This window comes from Chiloscyllium plagiosum, unplaced genomic scaffold, assembly GCF_037043375.1.
Source record: "Chiloscyllium plagiosum isolate Xiang-an unplaced genomic scaffold, Cpla_swu_hap1 HiC_scaffold_5, whole genome shotgun sequence".
Taxonomy (NCBI): domain Eukaryota; kingdom Metazoa; phylum Chordata; class Chondrichthyes; order Orectolobiformes; family Hemiscylliidae; genus Chiloscyllium; species Chiloscyllium plagiosum.
The window spans coordinates 81,700,908-81,724,163 of record NW_028270143.1 but is presented as its reverse complement, the minus strand read 5'-3'; the positions used below and the strand labels follow the sequence as shown (position 1 = coordinate 81,724,163).

General features: G+C 41.5%; 1 protein-coding gene across 1 annotated transcript in view; it reads right to left on the bottom strand.

The window, feature by feature from the left end:
- Positions 1 to 23,256, bottom strand: part of mrc1a (mannose receptor, C type 1a) — a 152,680-nt gene that overhangs the window by 9,339 nt on the left and 120,085 nt on the right. The window contains exons 22-27 of the mRNA XM_043690393.2: positions 21,131 to 21,294; positions 19,705 to 19,810; positions 11,624 to 11,859; positions 9,476 to 9,641; positions 7,480 to 7,632; positions 3,859 to 3,975 (exon numbers count right to left, since the gene is read on the bottom strand). Of these exons, the coding sequence (XP_043546328.2) occupies positions 3,859 to 3,975; positions 7,480 to 7,632; positions 9,476 to 9,641; positions 11,624 to 11,859; positions 19,705 to 19,810; positions 21,131 to 21,294 (942 nt within the window). The remainder of the gene's footprint in view (positions 1 to 3,858; positions 3,976 to 7,479; positions 7,633 to 9,475; positions 9,642 to 11,623; positions 11,860 to 19,704; positions 19,811 to 21,130; positions 21,295 to 23,256) is intronic.

The window sequence follows — 23,256 nt, the reverse complement described above, 5'->3', positions numbered from 1 at the left end:
TTCATCAATAATAATTTGCATCTATATAAAAACTTTAACATAGCAAAATATGCCAAACCATCATACAAGAGGATTTCCAACAAATATTAACGCATTATACATAAAGAACCTTAGGACTTTCGGGAATATCTTGAAAAGGACGGGGAGTGTTTCAAATTTGAGGTTTAATAAAAACAAATTAGGGCAGTGGGCCATCTTTAATGAATGATAAAATGGAGGAATGGAGCAGGTTATGTGATCTGTTCAGAATCCTGTTGTCAGTAATCCTGGGTGGATTGGGCATTAAAAATTAAAATGAGACCTAGGTTGTTTTACTGGAAAGAAGGTGTGCCTTTAAAAAGTGACCCAAGCAGCTATGCTATTGGCTGAAAGATTGTTCGTCCTCAACTCCAAGAGAGCTATGACAAATACCAAGGTTTCTCAACAATTATATTTTAACCTGTCTAGTTATTTTCAAGATGGGATGAGGTTGGGGTCCAGGTGATAACAATTAGCATTTCTACCTGAATACAAGGCCCAAGTCAGTCATGTTTCCAAGGAGATGGACTTTGAAAGAGGAAGAATCCATAGGACTCTATTATAGGCTTTTCAAAATAAAAATGACTGGAACTCACAGATGTAATCAGTCTGCAAAAATCTGAGGGAATGCAGAAAAGAAAGCCAAGCGAGAGATGGTCAAAAAGTCTTTATTGTTCACCAAACAAAATATTGGTAGAAGCTTATGCTCTAGTTGAAGAGATGAAGGCTATGGATGTTCAAATAATTTTGAAGGTTTGCCTGCTCTGTGCTACAGGAATGCATCTGCAATGTAACATACACCATGAAAGTCTGTTTTGGGATCAAATATTATCCAACTTGAAAAGGATAAAGGATCAAATAATCACTTTGCAGCAGTTCCCAGTGAATAAAGTGTCTACTTAAGGGACAGCGTAAAGTTTAAACTATGGAGGGATTGGTTTAATTAGTTTAATGTTAAACTAGAGATGTCTTCTGCAGTTTAGAGTATGTAACCCACAGTAAAAGTCTGTAGCCACTGTTGCTTTCAGGCACCGGATATAACACCAGCAAACTCAGCTCTGCCAATGCTATAAAATCTTCCTTACTAACATTTCAGAATTGGTACCAAAATTGAGAGAGTTGTCTCACAGACTCATCAAGCAGAGCTTAACACAGTCACTCTCATAGAACCTCCTTACAATATCCCAGACACCAACACAACAGTCCCTGGGTCTGCTCTGTCACTGGGACAGCACAGTGGCATAGAATTGGAAGGGAGTTCTCAAAACCTCCTCCTTATCTCATGAAGCCTCACGGCATCAGGCAAAGGCAAGGAGACCTTCTAATAATTACTAAGCATCATCATGTGACACCCCAGCAGCTAATAAATCAAAGAACCTCAGCAGGAAATTCCATCTGAATGACGCACAGAGTGTGGCATAGGCTCAGAATGTAATCTAGGTGGGGGTCTTCAATGTCTATTAGCAAGAGTCACTGGGCAGTGACAGTGGTCCCTGTCCAAGCTGGCTGAGTCCTGAAGGACATGACTGCTAGAGTGGTTCTGCAGCAAGTGATGAGAAAAACCAACAAGGAGGAAAAGCTCACTTCACCTCATTCTCATCAATCTGCCTGTCATAGATGCATCTCTCCATGACAGTATCCTCCATAGCTGTATGCCACTATCACACTGTGCTAAATGGGATTTAGTTTAAACAGATCTAGCAACTCAAGACTGGGCATCCATGGGGTACTGGAGGCCATCAGCAGCAGCAGAATGCTGGTCAAAGATAACCTGAAACCTCATGACCCGGCATTCCACATTCTACCATTACCATATGCAGTACCAGGTGTATGTATAAGTGACATGTCAAACTAAAGATGCTCCAATACAGGGCAAATGTGTGACAAACAGCAAGTGATAGATAAGGCGACATGATTTTACAACTGACAGATCAAGTCTAAGGTCCATGCCCCTGCCATATTTAATGTTGTTAATGGTATTATACAATTAAACAACTTACTGCAGCAGGTGGCTCCATAATTATACCCACTCCCACAGATGGGGAAGCTCAGCACATCAATGCAAAGCATTAGCCTGAAGGATTTGCAACAATTTTCAGCCTGATAGGCCAGTGAATGATCCACCTCAGCCTCCTTCTCCAGAGATACTCATCAACATAGAAGCCAGTCTTCAGCCCCTTTGATTCACTGCACATAATATCAAGAAACAGCTACAGGGACTGGATATTGTGAGCCAAGGGACCTGATGATATTCCAGCCAGACGATATTCCACTCTTCTCATACAGAGCCATTCAGCTCCTAATTTCCTTACAGCTTTGATTCAAACATGGAACATGCTACAACTAAACTGGAGTCAAGCAGAGGAAACCCCTCTGTTGTTTGGAGTCATACCTGGCACAAAGGGAAATGTTGAAGGTCAGTCATCTCAGCTCCAGGACATCTCTGCAGGAATTCCTCAGGGCAATGCCCTGGGCCCAAACATCTTCAGCTGTTCCATCTATGGCTTCCCCTCCATCTTAAGTTCAGAAGTGGGGATGCTTGCCAATGATTGTACAATGCTCAGCACCATTTACGACCCCTCAGATACTGAAGCAGTTCAGGTTCAAATATAACAAGATATAGATGATATTTGAACTTGGGCTGACAAGTGGCATTCTCGCCACACAACGGTCAGGCTATGACCAGCACCAATAAGAGACAATCTAATCACTGCCCCTTGACATTCAATGCATCACTATCACTGAATCCCCAGCTATCAATATCCCTGGGGATTATCGTTGACAAGAAACTCAGTTTGATTCGCCACATAAGTACAATGCCTACAAGAGCAGGTCAGAATCTAGAAATACTGTGATGAGTAACTCAGTTCCTGACTTCCCAAAATCTGTCCGTCATCTTTAAGGCACAAACCAGGAGTATGTTGGAATATTTCCAAATTGGATAGGTGTAGCTCCAACAATTCTCAAGACATTTGACATCATCCAGGACAAAGCAGCCCGCCTGATTGGCTCCACATCAACAAGCATCCACTCCCTCCACCACTGACGATCAATAGCAGCAGTATGTACTATCTACAAGATGTACTGCAGAAATTCACAGCACTTTCCAAACCCTCAACCATTTCCATCTAGCAGAACAAGGGCAGCAGATACAAGGGAGCATCCTAACCTGCAAGTTCCCTTCCAAGCCACTCACCATCCCAACTTGGAAATATCTTGCCATTCCTTCATTGTCACTGGATCAAAATCCGGAAATTCCCTTCCTAATGGCATTATGGGTCAATCCACAGAACACAGACTGCAACAGTTCAAGAATGCACCATCTTCTCAAGGGCAACTGGGAATGGGCAATAAATACTGGTTCAGTCAGTGATGCCCATGCCCCATGAGTAAAATTATAAGAAGGATCTTATTTGTAAGTACAAGCATTCATAAGTCTGATGTTTGAAAGTCAGAACCATCTGTAACAACAATATGAACCATCAACAAGGTGGAATTTCCCAAGGTTCTTTAGAGAGCACCTTCCAAGCTGATGACCATTATCATCTTGAAGGATAAGGGCAGCAGATACATGTGAACATTACAACCTGTAAGTTTGCTTCCAAACTACTCTCCATCATGACTTGAAAAAACATTACTGTTTTTTCAGCGTCATTGGATCCTGGGAACTCCCTCCCTAATGGCAATGTGGATCTGCCTCCAGCAAAATGACCATATTGGTTCAAAAAGTTCACCATCAACTTCTCAAGAGAAACTTGGGACCAGTAGTAAGTGCTGGCCCTGCCAAGGAGGCTCATAACCCATGAATTAATAAGTCTAAAAAAAATAGAAAGTTTTTACCTTCAATGTTCTGGTACATTCCTAGCCAGAATGATTTTGCTTTGTCGGCCATCATTTCTGATATATGGAATAAGAAGTGGCTTTCTGCAGCATTGTCTATACTTACTAATGTAGCCCCTGAAAAATTAAAAATTGATACATATTTTAATTGAAGTGTGAAGAGGAAAAATAATTGCCTCTTAATTAGGGAATTATATTTTTGTAAGTGTGTGCTACATTGACAGACGGATTACCCAAAGAATGTCAAATATATTATTTCAGTTTAAAGTAAAATATCACAGATGCTGGAAATCTGAAATGGAAACAGAAAAAGCTGGAGTAACTCAACAGATATGGCAGGAACTCTGGAATATTCTGAACAGTTATATCGGAATCAAAATGTTAATTCTGTTTCTCTCTCCAGTGATGCTGCTCCAGATTATTTCATTTTGTTGTTTGCAGTAATTTCAACTTGCATTATAAAATTCCAGTTGTAGTAATATTTAAAATAGGGTTAGATTATCTGCTTTGCTGGTAAAACATTAACTTATTTGGCAAGTTTTTGATCTTCACTTTCCTTTTTAATGTTGGGAGAAAGAGATTTAGTCTGTTAAGATGTGTGAATTTATATATTAGAGTCAAAGAGTTGTATAGCACAGAAACTTCGGTCCAACTCATCCACACCAACCAGATATCCCAAAGTAATCTAGTCCCATTTGCCAGCACCCAGTCGATATCCCTCCAAACACTTCCTAGTCATATACCCATCCAGATGCCTTTTAAATGTTGCAATTGTACCAGCCTCCACCATTTCCTCTGGCAGCTCATTCCATACACGTACCACTCTCTGTATGGAAAGGTTGCCCCTTAGGTCTCTTTTATAGCTTTCCCTTCTCACCCCAAACCTATGCCCTCTCGTTCTGGACACGCAAAGCCCAGGGAAAAGCCTTTGTCTATTTATCTTATCCATGCCCCTCATGATTTTATAAACCTCAATAAGGTCCCCCTCAGCCTCCAATGCTCCAGGGAAAACAGCCCCAGCCAATCACCTCTCCCTATATCTCAAATCCTCCAACCCTGGCAACATCCTTGTAAATCTTTTCTGAACCCTTTCAAGTTTCACAACATCTTTCCGATAGGAAGGAGACCAGAATTGCACGCAATATTTCAACAGTGGCCTAACCAATGTCCTGTACAGCTGCAACATGACCTCCCAAATCCTGTACTCAATACTCTGACCAATAAAGGAAAGCATACCAAATACCTTCTTCACTATCCTATCTACCTGTAACTCCACTTTCAAGGAGCTATGAACCTGCACTCCAAGGTCTCTTTTTGTTCAGCAACACTCCCTAGGACCTTACCATTAAGTGTATAAGTCCTGCTAAGATTTGCTTTCCCAAAATGCAGCACCTCACACTTACCTAAATTGCACTCCATCTGCCACTTCTCAGCTCATTGGCCCATCTGGTGAAGATCCTGCTATAATCTGAGGTAACCTTCTTCGCTGTCCACTACAATTTCGGTGTCATCTGCAAACTTACTAATGAGACCTCCTATGTTCACATTCAAATCATTTATATAAATGACGAAAAGCAGGGGAACCAGCACTCATCCTTGTGGCACTCCGCTGGACACAGGCCTCCAGTCTGAAAAACAACCCTCCACTACCACCCTCTGTCTTCTACCTTTGAGCCAGTTCTGTATTCAAATGGCTAGTTATCCCTGTATTCCATGAGATCTCCAATGGGGAGCCTCGTCAAACGCCTTATTGAAGTCCATATAGATCACGTCCACTGTTCTGCCCTCATCAATCCTCTTTGTTACTTCTTCAAAAAACTCAGTCAAGTTCGTGAGACATGATTTTCCATGCACAAAGCCATGCTGACTATCCCTAATCAGTCCTTGCCTTTCCAAATACGTATAAATCCTGTCCTTCAGGATTCCCTCCAAAAACTGGCCCACCACTGACGTCAGACTCACTGGTCTATAGTTCCCTGGCTTATCCTTACTGCCTTTTTTAAACAGTTAGCCAACCTCCAGTCTTCTGGCACCTCACCTGTGACTATCGATGATACAAATATCTCTGCAAAGGGCCCAGCAATCACTTCGCTAGCATTCCAAAGAGTTCTAGGTTACACCCAATCAGGAGCTGGGGATTTATCCATCTTTGTGCATTTCAAGACATCCAGCACTTGCCCCTCTGTAATATGGACATTTTTCAAGGTGTCACCATCTACTTCTCCACATTCTATATATTCCATGTCCTTCTCCACAGTAAACACTGATGCATAATACTCATTTAGTATCTCGCCCATCTCATGAGGCTCCACACAAAGGTCACATTGCTGATCTTTGAGGGGCCCTATTGTCTCCCTAGTTACCCTTTTGTCCTTAATGTATTTATAAAAACCCTTAGATTCTCCTTAACCCTATTTGCCAAAGTTATCTCATCTCCCCTTTTTGGCCTCCTGATTTCACTCTCAAGTATACTGTCTTTATACTCTTCTAAGGATTCATTCAATCTGTTCTGTCTATACCTGACTTATGCTTCCTTTTCTTTTAACCGAAACCTCAATTTCTTTAGTCATCCAGCATTCCCTGCACCTACCAGCCTTTCCTTTCACCCTAACACGAATATACTGTCTCTGGACTCTCATTATCTCATTTCTGAAGGCTTCCAATTTTCCAGTCATCCCTTTACCTGCGAACATCTGCCCCCAATCAGCTTTTGAAAGTTCTTGACTAATACCGTCAAAATTGGCCTTTCTCCAATTTAGAAATTCAACTTTTAGATCTGGTCTATCCTTTTACATCACTATTTTAAAATTAATAGAATTTTGGTCGCTGGCCCCAAAGTGACACTTCTGTTAACTGCCCTGCCTTATTTCCCAAGAGTAGGTCAAGTTTTGCACTTTTTGTGGTAGGTACATCCACATACTGAATCAGAAAAGTTTCATCTACACACTTAACAAATTCCTCTCCATCTAAACCCTTACCACTATGCCAGTCCCAGTCTATGTATGGAAAGTTAAAATCCCTTACCATAAACACCCTATTATTCTTACAGATAACTGAAATCTCTTGACAAATTTGTTTTTCAATTTCCCTCTGACTATTAGGGGTCTATAATACAATCCCAGTAAGGTGATCATCCCTTTCTTAATTTTCAGTTCCACCCAAATAACTTTCCTGGATGTATTTCTGGGAATATCCTCCCTCAGTACAGCTGTAACACTATCCCTTATCAAAAACGCCACTCCCACTCCTCTTTTGCCTCCGTTTCTATCCTTCTTGTAGCCTTTTTTAATCCTGGAACATTAAACTGCCAGTCCTGTCCATCCCTGAGCCACATTTCTGTAATTGCTATGATATCCCAGTCCCTTGTTCCTAATCATGCCCTGAGTTAATCTCCCTTCCCTGTTAGGCCTCTTGCATTGAAGTAAATGCAATTTAATTTATCAGTCCTGTCTTGTTCTCTACTTTGTTCCTTCCTGTACTGACTGTTTGACTCGCTTCTTTTCCCAACTGTACCAGTGTCAGATTGATTTCTTTCCTCACTATCTCCCTGGATCCCACCCCTACATCCCCCTCCCCACCCGTCTAGTTTAAATCCTCCCAAGCATATCTCCCTGTACTTACCAAGACGAATGCATTCAAGACTGGCAGAAGCCCAATTTTTTTTAATTGCTCCTTCAAATAAATAGCAATGGCCATGGAATGGAATCCAGGATTTGGACAGTGTTGTTTCTGGGCATTTTCCAGGGAGCTGAGGTGGATCAACAGGTGGTTTCACTGACAAGAAAAGAAACAATTTTTTTCCTGCTGGCTGATCTTGTCTAATGGTGAGTTTAGTTAAAGAAATTAATCAATTGTGTTTTTCTCACGTTTAATAAGAAAATCTTCTTCCTCCCCAACCCTTTAAATTTTGTAACATGCACCAATTGCTATTTGAAAGGATCGGCAAATAACCAATTAGGAATCTGCCATTGCTGTGCTTTAACTGATCGCTAGGTGATCCATGAAAAATGGCGACAATAAGTTAAATCAACATTCAATTTTCCCTTAACCTCGGTAATGACAAGGGGCACATGACAGGAGAGATATCTGATTTGTAGTGATTGCTTTTTAGATATTAATGTTACATTAAGCTCCAATCTAATGATGTCAAACAATTGTGATAGACAGTTGAAGAGTCCAGTTCAAAATCCCAATGAAGACAACTATATCATCAATGTCTCCAGACAGTCTTCGTCAGTATGCATAACATGTACTATTGCTAATGTGCAGTAAATGATGTTGTTAAGCTAAGTGTTTTTATTCATTAAGAGTCACTCGTGACTCATCTTCTACCACTGTTAACTAAGTAGGCTCTTGGTCTCAGTTTAAAGAGAAGAGTTGGGGTGCTTGTGGTGCAGGGGTAGTGTCCCTACCTCTGAGCCAGAAAACCTGAGTTCAAGTCTCATCTATTCAAGAGGTGTGTCACAGCAGATCTGAACAGGGTGATTAAAAATATTGAGGAAGGAGGAATAAGGATAGCACTCTACCCTAACAATTAGCTGATGGTGGTTGGTTCCATTACAGTACATACAATAGTTACCATGTTACTAAATATTTGGAAATGGTATTCAAGATGTATATGCACACTACCAATGAAATGATGTTAGATGTTCACATGGTAGGGGGCATTGACTCAAGCATCTATTGGCTTTAGCATTACCCACTGCAGTCAGATAATTATAGTAATCCATGTGCAGTGCTTATTTGATGCCAAAACTCCATTTTCAAACAGCACGCTGTAGTCTATGCTGTGTCTTAATTTGAGTCAGATGCTTGAGTCACTGTACTATTTAAAGGGATCAAAGATATGAATGAGAATTTCAATAGAGTTGGGCAATGTTATGAGGGTGGAAATAGTCGTCATGATAGCACAGTTGATGTGCACATTTATCTTGATGTCTTAAAAGGCCATTTCAAACACTAATCACAGTCAGTCTCCAAGCTGAAACTGAACATTTAAAACTGAAAAAGGCTCAAAATCTATTCTATCGCTTGTCTCTTGACTTCATATTCTCTGACTTTATTTATTGATCTCATATGGAGCCCCTGATTGAAGGCCTTTTGAAAATCCAGATAGGTTATATCTACCATATTACCAATACTGTCTGTTACCTCCTCAATGGGTTCACTGAGATATTTCCCTTTGAAATCTGCACAGACTATTCATAATTTACTGCTCATTTCAAATCTAGTTATTTAAATTCATCTGGGAAAGCCATTCCTACTGTTACAACTTTTCTATACATTCTGGATGGGCCCAACCAGCGTTGTCACTTAAAAACCGTGCCTTGGCCACAACTTAGGTATTTGGAGAAAGTGGACCCATAGGTTATCATGAGGTAAATTTGAGAGCAATATGCTTTTAGAAACTACGAACACAAACCAAAACAATGCGATATATTTTTCTTTACTGATGTTGACCTTCCCTTTATTAACTTAATTAAAACTATGACTGCTTTAGAAATAAATGTAAAATAGTTTGTGTTGCTAAGTTCTCATTTTCATGCCATTAAAACCTCAAGTAAAAAGCATTTTTACCACAACTATAATGAGATTTGGTGAGCTAAATGTTTCTTACCAGGAGACTTTTTACAAACAGCATAATACTCATTGTCACAAGTTGAAGTTATCCATTTTCCATTTGGATTCATGAAGACGCACCCATCATTGATTTTGGGCTCATTCACATCCCATTTAGAAAAGTGCAGTCTCCATCCATCTATCCATCTGAACTGTCCTGAAGTCTAGAAATATTTCAGTATTAAAATGTTGCATGATTTTCCTTAATCATTTCTACTTATAAGACTATGAGCTGTGGTTTTGTTGATCAATAAGGGCAAATAGGAATATGCAATCAACGCTGATCCAGCCAGTGAAGCCCAGATCTTCTGAATGTATCAATAAAAGTGGCGAAAGTTGGTAATCTTTCTTGATCCTGATTAACACCATCTGATTCTCAAACTCACAAAATAATACTTAAAAATCCCTCATACATATTGCTTCCAATCACGTGTCACCTACATTGCCTATTCGTTTAATATTGTCAGTCTGGAATGAATTATAATTCTTTAAAGCTATATCCTAAATGTTACATTTCATAAGGCTGTAAATTGAGATAATTTCTGAGGGTCACCAGATGTCTGTTGTGAATTAGAAAACAATTTTGTCTCTTGAGACAATAAACAGGACATTTTTTTTCTGATGTGACTCAATGTAGGTTAAGATTACTTAGATTTTTTTTAGACTAGATTAAGCCAAAAGATAAATCAAATAAGTTAACACTTTATTGTAATATGCTGGTTTGCCTGTTGAAAACAATGGCTGACTGAAATCACAAGGGGTGAGATGCCGCAGCCCAGACTATTTGTTAGATTACCACAGCAACTTACTTAGACAGTGACTCAATATTTCATGGAAGATTATATGATAAGGTGGCCATCTTTGCTTCCTGATAAAAGTGATGCTAGCAGTGGTCAAACTAGCTTTCAAAAGAATTCCACTAGAGAGAGAGATTTTGCCTTGAAGAAGGGACAATAAAATATTCTCTCATCTAACTTGTTCAAGATTGACTGAGAAATCCATCTCAAGACAGATCAACTACAAGAATGCTCCTGCCAAAGTATCAACTCAACTGTGATACATCAACACTACACTGAATAGCGACTGAGTTAACGTCCATTTTTATAATTATCCTTTTATCTTAATCTGTAGTTTTCTTTGCATGTGCATAAAAGTGTGTGAGAGTCATTGGACTGTGGTGTAGATTTTTGTCATAACAACTGTGTGAGAAATAGAATAACGTACTTAATTTCTGAACACACAACAATTTGCCGGTGGGTTATTAAAGAACGAATCACTCCCAGAATAAGGAATGACAGATTTCCACATTGGCGAGTACATTTCTCAGGGGGAATTAAATAAAGCACCTAAAATTTTTCTGTGATATCATTTCAATCAAAACGTGCCCAAAATTGCAGCACGAAATCAAAAAATACCTTGTGCATTCTTCCTTTTCAGACACTACTGCTGAAAATTATGGGATGGTTAATAATCCATATACTCTATGAGTCGACAATCATTGCTACTTACTGCTAGTTCTGCTGCTGCTCTGGTCGTAAACAGGATTTGACACTGTTTTAAGGTGTGGTAAACCCCAAAGTGATACAATGGTGGCATATGCTAATTAAGGGGCTGTGATTGGGGTTGTTATCCAATTGGTTTACCCTCAGAAGAGCTCAGCTAATTAGCTTTAGGAGAGGCATCACCAATGGTGGTCGATGCTAAAACCAAAACTCCAAAGAGAGGGAACATTAACTAACAATTGACTTCAAAGATTACTTAGTGGAGATCAAAATGGAGGGGGCTATGGTGCATGAGCACAAGGACCACAATTGACACCAGGTCTCATTGATGGGCCACAAATCACCCATTATGGAGTCCAGAACCCAATTTCAGAACCCACTGGAACACCACCATGATGTCCCTGGCAACTTTTCCAGGCCAAAAAATATCCCTTACACATACTCATTATTTTCCACGTTTCACTCAGATTCTTATCCATTTCCAAGAATTCTGCCAAATTGTGACATTTTCAAGTTTAAAATGGATGTGCATTTTTATCAAATATAATTTAAAGTATACTACAATGTATCAGAAATAATCATTTTTGAAATGCAGTGCATTTAATATTTTTCTTCAGCTTACACTGTTAGTGTTTGTTTCTTACCTCATTGCCATTTAATCCAATCCACATTTTCTCTCCAAATTTAGTAGTTTCCAATGTCAGGAAGGCATGTTCAAAGCCATTTATGATACTGACAAGCTGGGCCCCTTCTGCCTCACAAACCTTACGAGCATCTCGCCATTTCAGCTTGACGGTAATTATTTTGTACGAGCCATTGGCGTACTTCATATAGTTTGATGGCACAATTGCTGTTGTGGGCCCTAACATTAAAGCACGATCTGTGGAAGGAATCATATTCTGTTCTTGTTATTTCCATTTACATTTCGAAAGGTCATTTGTTGTTTTTTCAGAACATCAAGATAACATTCAATTCAGTCACCTGAGCCAGAGTGTGCTTCAGTAAATTTGTTATGAGTTGCTAGGCACTCAGTAATTGAAATTATGAGGCTAATGTTTTGAATCTACAGTCAGCAATGAGTCTCGATCAATACCAATGCAGATCAGGAAACCATAGGTTCATTGTCCCTGGGCAGAATTTTCAGTTATCCAGTTTTGTCAAGTAAGACTCATAGTCCGCCATTGCTTAGAAGGACTTGTATCATTCCATCTTCTACCCTCCACCTCAACAACCAAGTAATGGGTCTCTCAGACAATGATCTCAGGAATAGAGTGACTGGAAAGAAAGAAGTCTTCACACTGACGGGACCTGCAGCTCTCCCATCACTGGCACCCCCATATTCAGACACTAGAATCCAGGAAGGCCTACTCATACTGCGGCATTTGAGACACTACATTCAGGATATGGTCTAGAGGAAAAAGTGAGGACTGCAGATGCTGGAGATCAGAGCTTAAAAATGTGTTGCTGGAAAAGCGCAGCAGGTCAGGCAGCATCAAAGGAACAGGAGAATCGACGTTTCGGGCATAAGCCCGAAACGTCGATTCTCCTGTTCCTTTGATGCTGCATGGTCTAGAGGAACAAACTCTTGCTCTTCATTGTGTGAACAAAGACTTTGAACTGTTGGTAGATAAGCTGGTGGAGAGGATGGTGATGTCCACAGAAGATCACGCTGTCACATCAAGCCTGACTGGACTCAAATTACAGCATGGGTCAGAGCTGTGTCCTGAGTGAAGTGGCCACCCAGCAGTAAAGAAAGAAGGTCAATGACCTCTGAACTCTGCAAGGGTAAGTGTCACCATCTTCTCACTGCTGCTCATACTGACACAGACACTTACTCTAAGTCTGCCACTGCATACACATCCAACCAAGACTCAGGGACTACAACTCTCACTATTGCACGTAACATGTTTAATAGCCCTCACCTACCTCATCCTTCAATCTACTGGCCTGTCCTGGTGACTGCACTTTCTATTCACTCAGTGGGGACATCTCACCACCTCCCATTCCCACCCATAATCACTAACTGTTCTTGCATCCACTTTCATCGAATTCAGTCTCTGCCCCGTCTCATCGCACTGCTGTGAACTGACATCTCTCTGACTGACTTGACCTATCTTGCCTTGCCTTTTTAGTACAAACACAAAGCCAGAGATCTTGGCATGGTGGTCAGCAGTCATCAGCCAAACTGTGTGGCACTAATCTTTGTCAAGCTCACATTTGGAGCATGTGCATTGTTGCATATGCAGCAGATATGCACGGGAGGCTGCTGAGCAAGGTGAGGGCCCACGGTGTTCGAGGTGAGCTACTGGTATGGATTGAGGATTGGCTGTCTGACAGAAGGCAGAGAGTTGGGATAAAAGATTCTTTTTCGGAATGGCAGCCGGTGACAAGCGGTGTCCCGCAGGGTTCAGTTTTGGGGCCGCAGCTGTTCACGTTATATATTAATGATCTGGATGAAGGAACTGGGGGCATTGTAGCGAAGTTTGCTGATGATACAAAGTTAGGTGGACAGGCAGGTAGTACTGAGGAAGTGGGGAGGCTGCAGAAGGTTCTAGACAGTTTGGGAGAGTGGTCCAGGAAATGGCTGATGGAATTCAATGTGAGCAAATGCGAGGTCTTGCATTTTGGAAAAAAGAATACAAGCATGGACTACTTTCTAAACAGTGAGAAAATTCATAAAGCCAAAGTACAAAGGGATCTGGGAGTGCTAGTTGAGGATTCTCTAAAGGTAAACATGCAGGTTGAGTCCGTGACTAAGAAAGCGAATGCAATGTTGTCATTTATGTCAAGAGGGTTGGAATATAAAAGCACCGTTGTGCTACTGAGATGTTATAAAGCTCTGGTTAGGCCCCATTTGGAGTACTGTGTCCAGTTTTGGTCCCCACACCTCAGGAAGGACGTACTGGCACTGGAGCGTGTCCAGGAGAGATTCACATGGACGATCCCTGGAATGGTAGGTCTAACATACGAGGAACGGCTGAGGATCCTGGGATTGTATTCATTGGAGTTTAGAAGATTAAAGGGAGATCTAATAGAAACTTACAAGATAATACATGGCTTGGAAAGGGTGGACGCTAGGAAATTGTTTCTGTTAGGCAAGGAGACTAGGACCCGTGGACACAGCCTTAGAATTAGAGGGGGTAAATTCAGAACAGAAATGCGGAGACATTTCTTCAGCCAAAGAGTGGTGGGCCTGTGGAATTCATTGCCACGGAGTGCAGTGGAAGCCAGGACGCTAAATGTCTTCAAGGCAGAGATTGATAAATTCTTGATGTCACAAGGAATTAAGGGCTTTGGGGAGAATGCGGGTAAGTGGAGTTGAAATGCCCATCAGCCATGATTGAATGGCGGAGTGGACTCGATGGATCGAATGGCCTTACTTCCACTCCTATGTCTTATGGTCTTATGGTCTTATATGCTGACCAAATGGCCAAGTATCAAAGTCTCTGGGGAATAGTCCTCAGGGCAAGGGAGACAGTCTTCAGTCAGTGGGTCCAGGCAGAGTAGGTCAAGGGCAGCATGTGGTATCAATCCATGGACTTGGATATGGTTAGACAGCCATTCACAGCATCCAGAGTCAGGGGCTTTGTATCACTAGAGTCTGGGGATTTGACCATGGTCAGTCCTGCAGGTCAAGTGCAATAAGTCCAGGGAGTTCTGGTAAATCAGTTGGAGAGCTGCACAGATATCACTAAGAGGTGTGGTCAGTCATCAGGGGCCTGTCCATTCAAGTTGGTCAAGGGTTTGGTCAAAGATATTTCTGGGGATCAGCTCAATGAGATTTGAGGGGTGTTATCGGGGACCACTGCTGTGTTACAGAAGTTGAGCAAGTCACTTCTGGAGATTGGAGACAGCACATTAGGATGCACAGGGGGCCTATGGAGGAACAAGCGTTTTTCTGGAATCGAAATGTTAACACTGTTTTTCTCTCTCTACAGATGTTGCCAGATCTGTTGTTTCTCCAGCATCTTCAGTATTTGTTTCATATGTTCAGTTTCTTCATATTTTTGTTTTTATTCGAGTGTGGAAGCTCAGAACTAACAGTCTCGCTAGGGCATGCCTGGACGAACAGAACATGATTTGGCAAGGCCCTTTGATTATCAGACTGGACCATGTGTGGGATCTTAGAACCCTTCAGCCACAAATATATCATAACTGTTACCTTTCTGCCAGGTCACATCGCTTCATTTCCTTTCCCTTTGGCAAGGTCAGTGCTGTAACCATGCCTGTAGGCTTTGGAATTTCAGCTGGGTTCCCTCAGGGGTTGTGTTTAATAGAGCATACACATGGCATATCATTTCTTTAATTATTCATGCTGGAAAAGTGCAGCAGGTCAGGTAGCATCCAAGGAACAGGAGAATCGACGTTTCGGGCATAAGCCCTTCTTCAGGAATGAGGAAAGTGTGTCCAGCAGGCTAAGATAAAAGGTAGGGAGGAGGGACTTGGGGGAGGGGCGTTGGAAATGCGATAGGTGGAAGGAGGTCAAGGTGAGGGTGATAGGCCGGAGTGGGGTAGGGGCGGAGAGGTCAGGAAGAAGATTGCAAGTTAGGAAGGCGGTGCTGAGTTCGAGGGATTTGACTGAGACAAGGTGGGGGGTGGGGAAATGAGGAAACTGGAGAAATCTGAGTTCATCCCTTGTGGTTGGAGGGTTCCTAGGCGGAAGATGAGGCGCTCTTCCTCCAACCGTCATGTTGCTATGGTCTGGCGATGGAGGAGTCCAAGGACCTGCATGTCCTTGGTGGAGTGGGAGGGGGAGTTGAAGTGTTGAGCCACAGGGTGGTTGGGTTGGTTGGTCCGGGTGTCCCAGAGGTGTTCTCTGAACCGTTCCACAAGTAGGCGGCCTGTCTCCCCAATATAGAGGAGGCCACATCGGGTGCAGCGGATGCAATAGGTGATGTGTGTGGAGGTGCAGGTGAATTTGTGGTGGATATGGAAGTATCCCTTGGGGCCTTGGAGGGAAGTAAGGGGGGAGGTGTGGGCGCAAGTTTGTGTGTGTGTGTGTGTGTGTGTGTCTGGATTGGGGGTTGTGAGTGTGAGAAAGTGTATAAGTGTGTATGTATTGAGTGCAGAGTGTCTTAAGTCTGTGAGCGGGTGCATGTGTGAGTGTGGGAGTGTGTGTGTCTGTAAGGGTGTGTGTGGGTGTCTGTGTCCGTGTGTATGTGTGTATAGGAGTGCCTGTGTGTTTGTGAGAGTGTGTGTGTGTGTGTGTAGGAGTGTCTGTGTGTGTGTATAGTGCAATGGTGGTCACCTGTAATGTGATATGAACCCACGGTCCCGGTTGAGGCCCTCCCTATGGGTACCAAACTTAGCTATCAGCCTCTGCTCAGCCACTTTTCGCTGCTGCCTGTCCTGAAGTCCACCTTGGAGGATAGTCACACGAAGGTCCGAGGTCAAATGCCCTGGACCACTGAAGTGTTCCCCAACTGGGAGGGAGCACTCCTGTCTGTTGATTGTTGTCCAGTGCCTATTCATCCGTTGTCATAGCCTTTGTTCGGTTTCCCCAATGTACCATGCCTCCAGGCATCCTTGCCTGCAACGTATAAGATAGACAACATTGGCTGAGTCACATGGGTACCTGCCATGTACAAGGTGGGAGGTGTCCCCACACGTAATGGTGGTATCAATGTCCACACTCTGACACGTCTTACAGCGTCTACCATGACAGGGTTGTATGGAGTTGTCCTGAGAGCCGGGCAGTTTGCTACGAACAACAATCTGTTTGAGGTTTGACGGTTGTTTAAAGGCAAGTAGTGGAGGTGTGGGGAAGGTCTTGGTGAGGTGCTCATCCTCATTGATAACGTGTTGCAGGTCATGAAGAACATGGCGTAGTTTTTCAGCTCCTGGGAAGTACTGAACAACGAAGTGTATCCTGTCGGTTGCAGCATGTGTCTGTCTCCTGAGGAGGTCATTACGGTTCCTTGCTGTGGCACATCGGAACTGGCGGTCGATGAGTTGGGCATTGTACCCAGTTCTTGTGAGGGCATCCCTGAGTACTTCCAGGTGTCTGTCACATTCCTCCTCATCTGAGCAGATCTGGTGTATGCATAGGGCTTGTCCATAGGGGATGGCTGTTTTAATATGCTTTGGGTGGAAGCTGGAGAAGTGTAGCATTGTGAGATTATCTTTGGGTTTGCGGTAGAGTGTGAAGTGTCCATCCTTGATGGAGATGCATGTGTCCAAGAATGAGACAGATTGTCGGGAGTAGTCCATGGTGAGTTTGATGGTGGGATGAAACGTGTTGATGTCACTGTGTATTTTAATCAGTGACTCCTCGCCATGGGTCCAGAGGAAGAAAATGTCGTCAATGTACCTGGTGTATAATGTTGGTTGGAGATCCTGCAGAGAGAAGAAGTCTTGTTCGAACCTGTGCATTAAAATGTTGGCATATTGGGGTGCACATTTGGTCCCCATGGCTGTTCCGTGTGTCTGGGTGAAGAACTGGTTGTCAAAGGTGAAGACGTTGTAATCAAGGATAAAGCAGATGAGCTGTAGGATGGTGTTTGGAGATTGGCAGTTGTTGGTGTTGAGTACTGAGACTTTTGCCGCGATGCCATCATTGTGGGGGATGCGACTGATCATGTGACTCAGCCAACATTGTCTACCTTATACGTTGCAGGCAAGGATGCCCGGAGGCATGGTACATTGGGGAAACCGAGCAAAGGCTACGACACAGATGAATGGACACCGCACAACAATCAACAGATAGGAATGCTCCTTCCCAGTTGGGGAATACTTCAGTGGTCCAGGACATTCGACCTCGGACCTTCGGGTGACCATCCTCCAAGGCGGACTTCGGGACAGGCAGCAGCGAAAAGTGACTGAGCTGAGGCTGATAGCTAAGTTCGGTACCCATAGGAAGGGCCTCAACCGGGACCTTGGATTCATGTCACATTACAGGTGACCACCATTGCACCATACACACACACAGATACTCCTACACACACACACACTCTCATACACACACAGGCACTCCTATACACACATATACACGGACACACATATACACAGACGCACACACAGACACCCACACACACCCTTACAGACACACACACTCCCACATGCACCCCCTCACAGACTTAAGACACTCTGCACTCACTGCACACACACACACATACACTTTCTCTCACACTCAACCCCTAATCCAGACACACACACACACAGACAAAGACCCACATGCATACATATATTTTGTGGGGTGAATTTGTACTTGCAGGGTTACATTGTACTTTGCTCAAAAACTGCATGAATTCATGTAAAACTCCGTATCTCACTTTTAAGATTAGAATCAATCTAAACATCATGGTATAGACAGAGAACACAGGAGGCTAACACCTTCAACATATTGTTTAGCTATCACCATTGTTAACAGCTAACCTGAGAATGCAACTTTTTAAGCTAATTGAAAGAAGTGAAGCTGTCATGGTATTCTAACAGACGAAAGGCTTAACAGACAATCAATTGTTCAGTTTCATCACACTGTAAATTTTTGCTATAAATTTTGTGTGTTAGGATTGAGCCCTCCAACGCCACCTGATGAAGGAACGATGCTCCGAAAGCTAATGTGCTTCCAATTAAACCTGTTGGACTTTAACCTGGTGTTGTGTGATTTTTAACTTTGTACATCCTTGAGAACTCTCAGACTTCTGTTTCATTTCAAAGGCCAGATGCTTAACAAGGACAGTTGCTTGGAGACAAGGTTATTCTCTGCAATCATGGCTGATGCCTCTATTATGTAATCCCCTGACTGAGAGGCTGAGAGTAGATACAATGAAAACTATTCTTCAAAAACAGCCATCGTTGACTCCAGACAGAATATGCTGCAAAATCATAATTTGCTGTGCTCTGAACAACCAAGCAAAGAGGGGACCTGATGAGCTCTTAAGAGCTGGGAGAGAAACAGCAATATTCTGAAAAAGGAAGATTAGGACTTTGAGCAAGAGGAACATCAACTTCAATATAATAAAGTGGTGCAGTGTCAGTTGAAACCAGCCAAATAATATTTGGTTCTAATAGACGACAGTCACTCATTGACTGGAAAGGTGTGGGTGCTCAAACAGTAGCTCTGAGAAGCAAATGCAGCTTTTAAAATGTTTCTTTTCTTTGCTTTTGATATTATCGAATAAGTTAGTGCTTTCAACAGTTTGAAGGTTTTCCTGTATGTGATAGTCCTATGATGAGCAATGAGAAGATGTTGAAATATAATGCACATTGGGGGAAGACCAGCATCCTTTAAACAGAGTTCTAAGATGAATGAAAATAAGGATGGATCACCTGTGCAGCTCAGTTCTTAAATAGCAATTGATTTATGAATGTGCCCTTGTATTCACAGTGAAGTGCTTGTTGTACCACTTTGTGCTCTGAGAAGCATTTGTGTTTGATACCTCCCCACTATTTGCACAGTGAAAGATGTCTCCTAGGTGTCAATGTTTGACCTGGTTCATATCTGAGCTTTAAAAATGGTGTGACTCTATGAATCCCATGAGTTCCCAATAATGGCAATTACTTCTGTCTCTTGCAAGAGGAAAGATAGGATAGGTGGAGTGCTGTAGAGGTGGGGTGTATGGATAATGAGGAGGATTGCAGAGAATGGTACAGAGAAATAGACAGAAATCCTCCATGAAACTCACCAACATTGACACTTAGCCAATATCTGGTAAAATTGAGCTTATTGAAGTTATTAATAACATGTCTTGAAATGCCATACAATCAGCAATCTAATGCTCACCTTTGTACTTTTGGCAGATAAAGCTTCTTTTAAGATCACAATAATCATCTCTCCAAGATCCAACATCTTTCTTTGTATTCACACTCACAGTAACACAATCAGTTGCCCATATAATAAAAACAAAAAAAAAAGTCAGGAATGAGTAAGACACCAGCATTTTTTCAAAAGTTATGAATGAAAGTTCATAATTAAGCTAGGAGTGTCAGACAAAACCTAATTGATAATGTGCCCTGGGAGCATCACAGACAGGGTGTGTGACAAAATGTCAAAGAACTCCTTATTAGTCGTACAGACCTTGTTTTAACACAAAATAAATCATTGGAGAAACCTAATGAGGTGCATGTTAGGCAGTTATGAGGGGCCGAATGACTTACGCTTGCTCCTATTTCTATGTTCTTACGTTCCTAAGACATTCAAAAACCGGTTTTGTGGAGACTCTAGCTGCTGGCGCTGAAGCACATAAGAAGGTAAAGAAGTGGAGTTGTTAGATATTAAAGATTAATGTTCTAATTTTGTACTCCTGGTGGTGAAGTTCACTTGCAAGAAACAGTTATCTAAAATGTGCTGCCTACAAATGGATAGTTAGTTGCAAATGCAAAAGTCACGTTCAATGTTGTAATGCTCATAATTGCATTACTCTTCTCACAGAGTACAAGGGATCATGTGGTGTCCAAGGAAACAGAGGCATTTAAAACTTTGCTCTTGAATTCAATTGCAATACAAAGAATTGCAGTTGCAATAAAGGAAAGTTACTGTAGTCTTACCAAACCTAGGGCTGCTCGCTCTTTGGGGAAAGATGACGGAGGGTGGTTTAACCTGAGGGTTATCAAGCCTCAGGAGACGGGAGAGGTTCAAGAAGGAGAGTCCTGTATGGTTACCTCAGCAATGTGAGAATTGAACCCACAGTGTAGGCATTGCCCTGCATTACAACCAACTGACCTAACCAGCCCAAGTTAAATATAGAATGGACATTATTAAAAAATAAATTAATTCTTCTTTGTTTAAATACTTTCAATGCCAACAATCTCAGCCCAATGAAGCCCCATTGCAGTACCACCATTCTCATTCACCTAATTCTTGAGGCCAGTTCCCCGGTTCCCAGCATTATTGGTGTGAATATTCATCTGATCTATACAAATGATCCTGGGGCAACAAACGAGTGAAGTGTAATCCTTGATTCCACATCAAATTCATTTCTCAAAGGTTTTGTAAGGAGATTCATCACATCCATAGATATATATTTAACTGACCAATAATATTAATGTAAGTTGTATTCCAGTTTTAACCACTTCTCTTCAAGTTCTAAATGTTGCCTGCTGTTGCTGTTTCTACAGCCCTAACAGCCTCCCTCAAGAGGCTGAAGATTACACGCAGGTGAATACAATTTCTTAACACCTAGAGAATGTTGGGTGTGTTTGCTACTTACTGGGTCATCGTAGGAATGCCTTTGTCCAGTCGGAAAACCCTTGGCCCAGTTAGTATACCTTACTCCTCTTCCATCCGTCCACAGATATTTACTCTCTTTATTAATATCATTTAATCCAATCCAAGTATTCACAGGAAACCCTTCCAACTTCATGGTAATAAATGCTGCAGAGAGAAACAGATTTAAATTTGAGATTATGGACACTCAGCACTGAAAAAAAATATGTGCAATTATTATAACGCCTCTAATGTAAAATGATGCCTTGTATTACTTTTCAGAGCAACACATTTACAGAATAGAGAATTAATCCCAAATTTGGATGTTAGTAATAAAACTATGCCCAGTGTACATATAATCATTGTAATAATTCTAAATGATCTGACTTGTGGAACTTGGAATGGGAATTTGAGCTCTGAATATGAACAAAAAGAAGCCACTTAGCCCATCAATACTGTTCTGGTTCCTTCAAAGAACAATTTGTTGTGGTTCATTTTCCTGCACATCCTCCTCCTCTTTTGAATTTCTACGTTTTCAAATATTTATCTATATCACTTTTAAAAAGTATAGTTTCTGCTTCACCATCATGCTGGTGCCTCCTAGACTTTCTGCTCCATTATTTTGATGCTAATCAGACGTTTGTGCCCTCATGTTACCAACTCATTGATGACTGGAAGGTTTTGTGTCGAGAACTTGAAGCGCTTGTCTATCTTACTGGATTATTATTTTAGTGTAATCTTCCACATATCTCATTACCATATTTTATCTGCCATTCTTTATTTTGTGATCCTCATGCAAATTGCTATCCAGGGTTGCATTTGCCCTTTAACATTGTATTTCTACCTTAATTTTGTTAATTAATTTCTCTACAAAGTCTTTTAAAACAATAAGAAAAGATTTATACTTGATACAGACAAAGCCTTCAATTACTGAATTATTACATTTATATATTAAATAATAAGCCATGAATAATTTTCATATTGGCTGGTGTTCATTGCTGAAACAATTCTGGCTTCTAGTGAATGAGAAAATGCTTCCAAAATGAAAGTAGATTTAAATTAAAGGTAAGCTTCTGAGTAAGTAGAAACTCCAAACATATAACATTATTGTCCATAATTATCACTGGCTGCAACTGATAATCTTTAAAGAGGAGATGTTTCAAATATAGCATATTTTAGCAAAGCTGAAAGATAAGGGAGCCAATGCCTTGGACAAATTTGGAGAGATCATGATAAAACAAAAACAAAAAGGAGTGTGATCCATTTCATTCATTTATTAAAGTGAAAAATAGTCAAATCTAATGGCTTGAGAGAGGAAGCAGAGTGGAAGATGAGACTGAAAACAAACAATGAGAATAGAATGTTAATATAAAATTAACCCTAAATTTTCTACTGGCATTTAATGTGGCAAAGGGCAGTGGGAAAGCAGAAGATAGGGAAGCTTAGAAAGACCAGCAGAGGGCAACAAGGAAAGAAATAAGGTGGGAGAAGATTAAATATGAGGGTAAGCTAGCCAGTAATATAAAGGAAGACTGTAGGACTTTTGTTAGATATATAAAGGCCAAAAGAGAAGCAAAAGTGGACATTGGGCTGCTGGAAAATCACAGTGGAAGACACGAGCAATTTCCCAACATTTCAAGAGAGTGAGGGGACAGAGCTGAGTATGGTGGCCATCACCAAAAAGGAGGTGTTAGAAAAATTGAATGGCCTGAAAGTGGATAAATCATCTGGACCAGATGGATTACATTTCAGAGATCTAAGGGAGATACCTGAAGAGATAGTGGAGACGTTAGTGGTGATCTTTCAGGAATCGCTAGAATCACGGAGGGTCCCAGAGGAGTGGAAAATTATTAAAATGACACCCCTATTTAAAAAGTTACAGTCTTCCTTTATATTACTGGCTAGCTTACCCTCATATTTAATCTTCTGGTTTAAAAATTATAGACTGATTAGCTTAACCTCAGTCATGGGATTCTGAAATCCATTGTGAAGGATAAAACTTCAGAATACTTGGAATGTGTGGTCAAATAGGGCAAAGTCAGCATGTTTTCATCAAGGGGAGGTCATGCCTAAAATCTGCTAGAATTCTTTGAGGAAATAGTGATCAGACTAGACCACGAGAGCCAATGG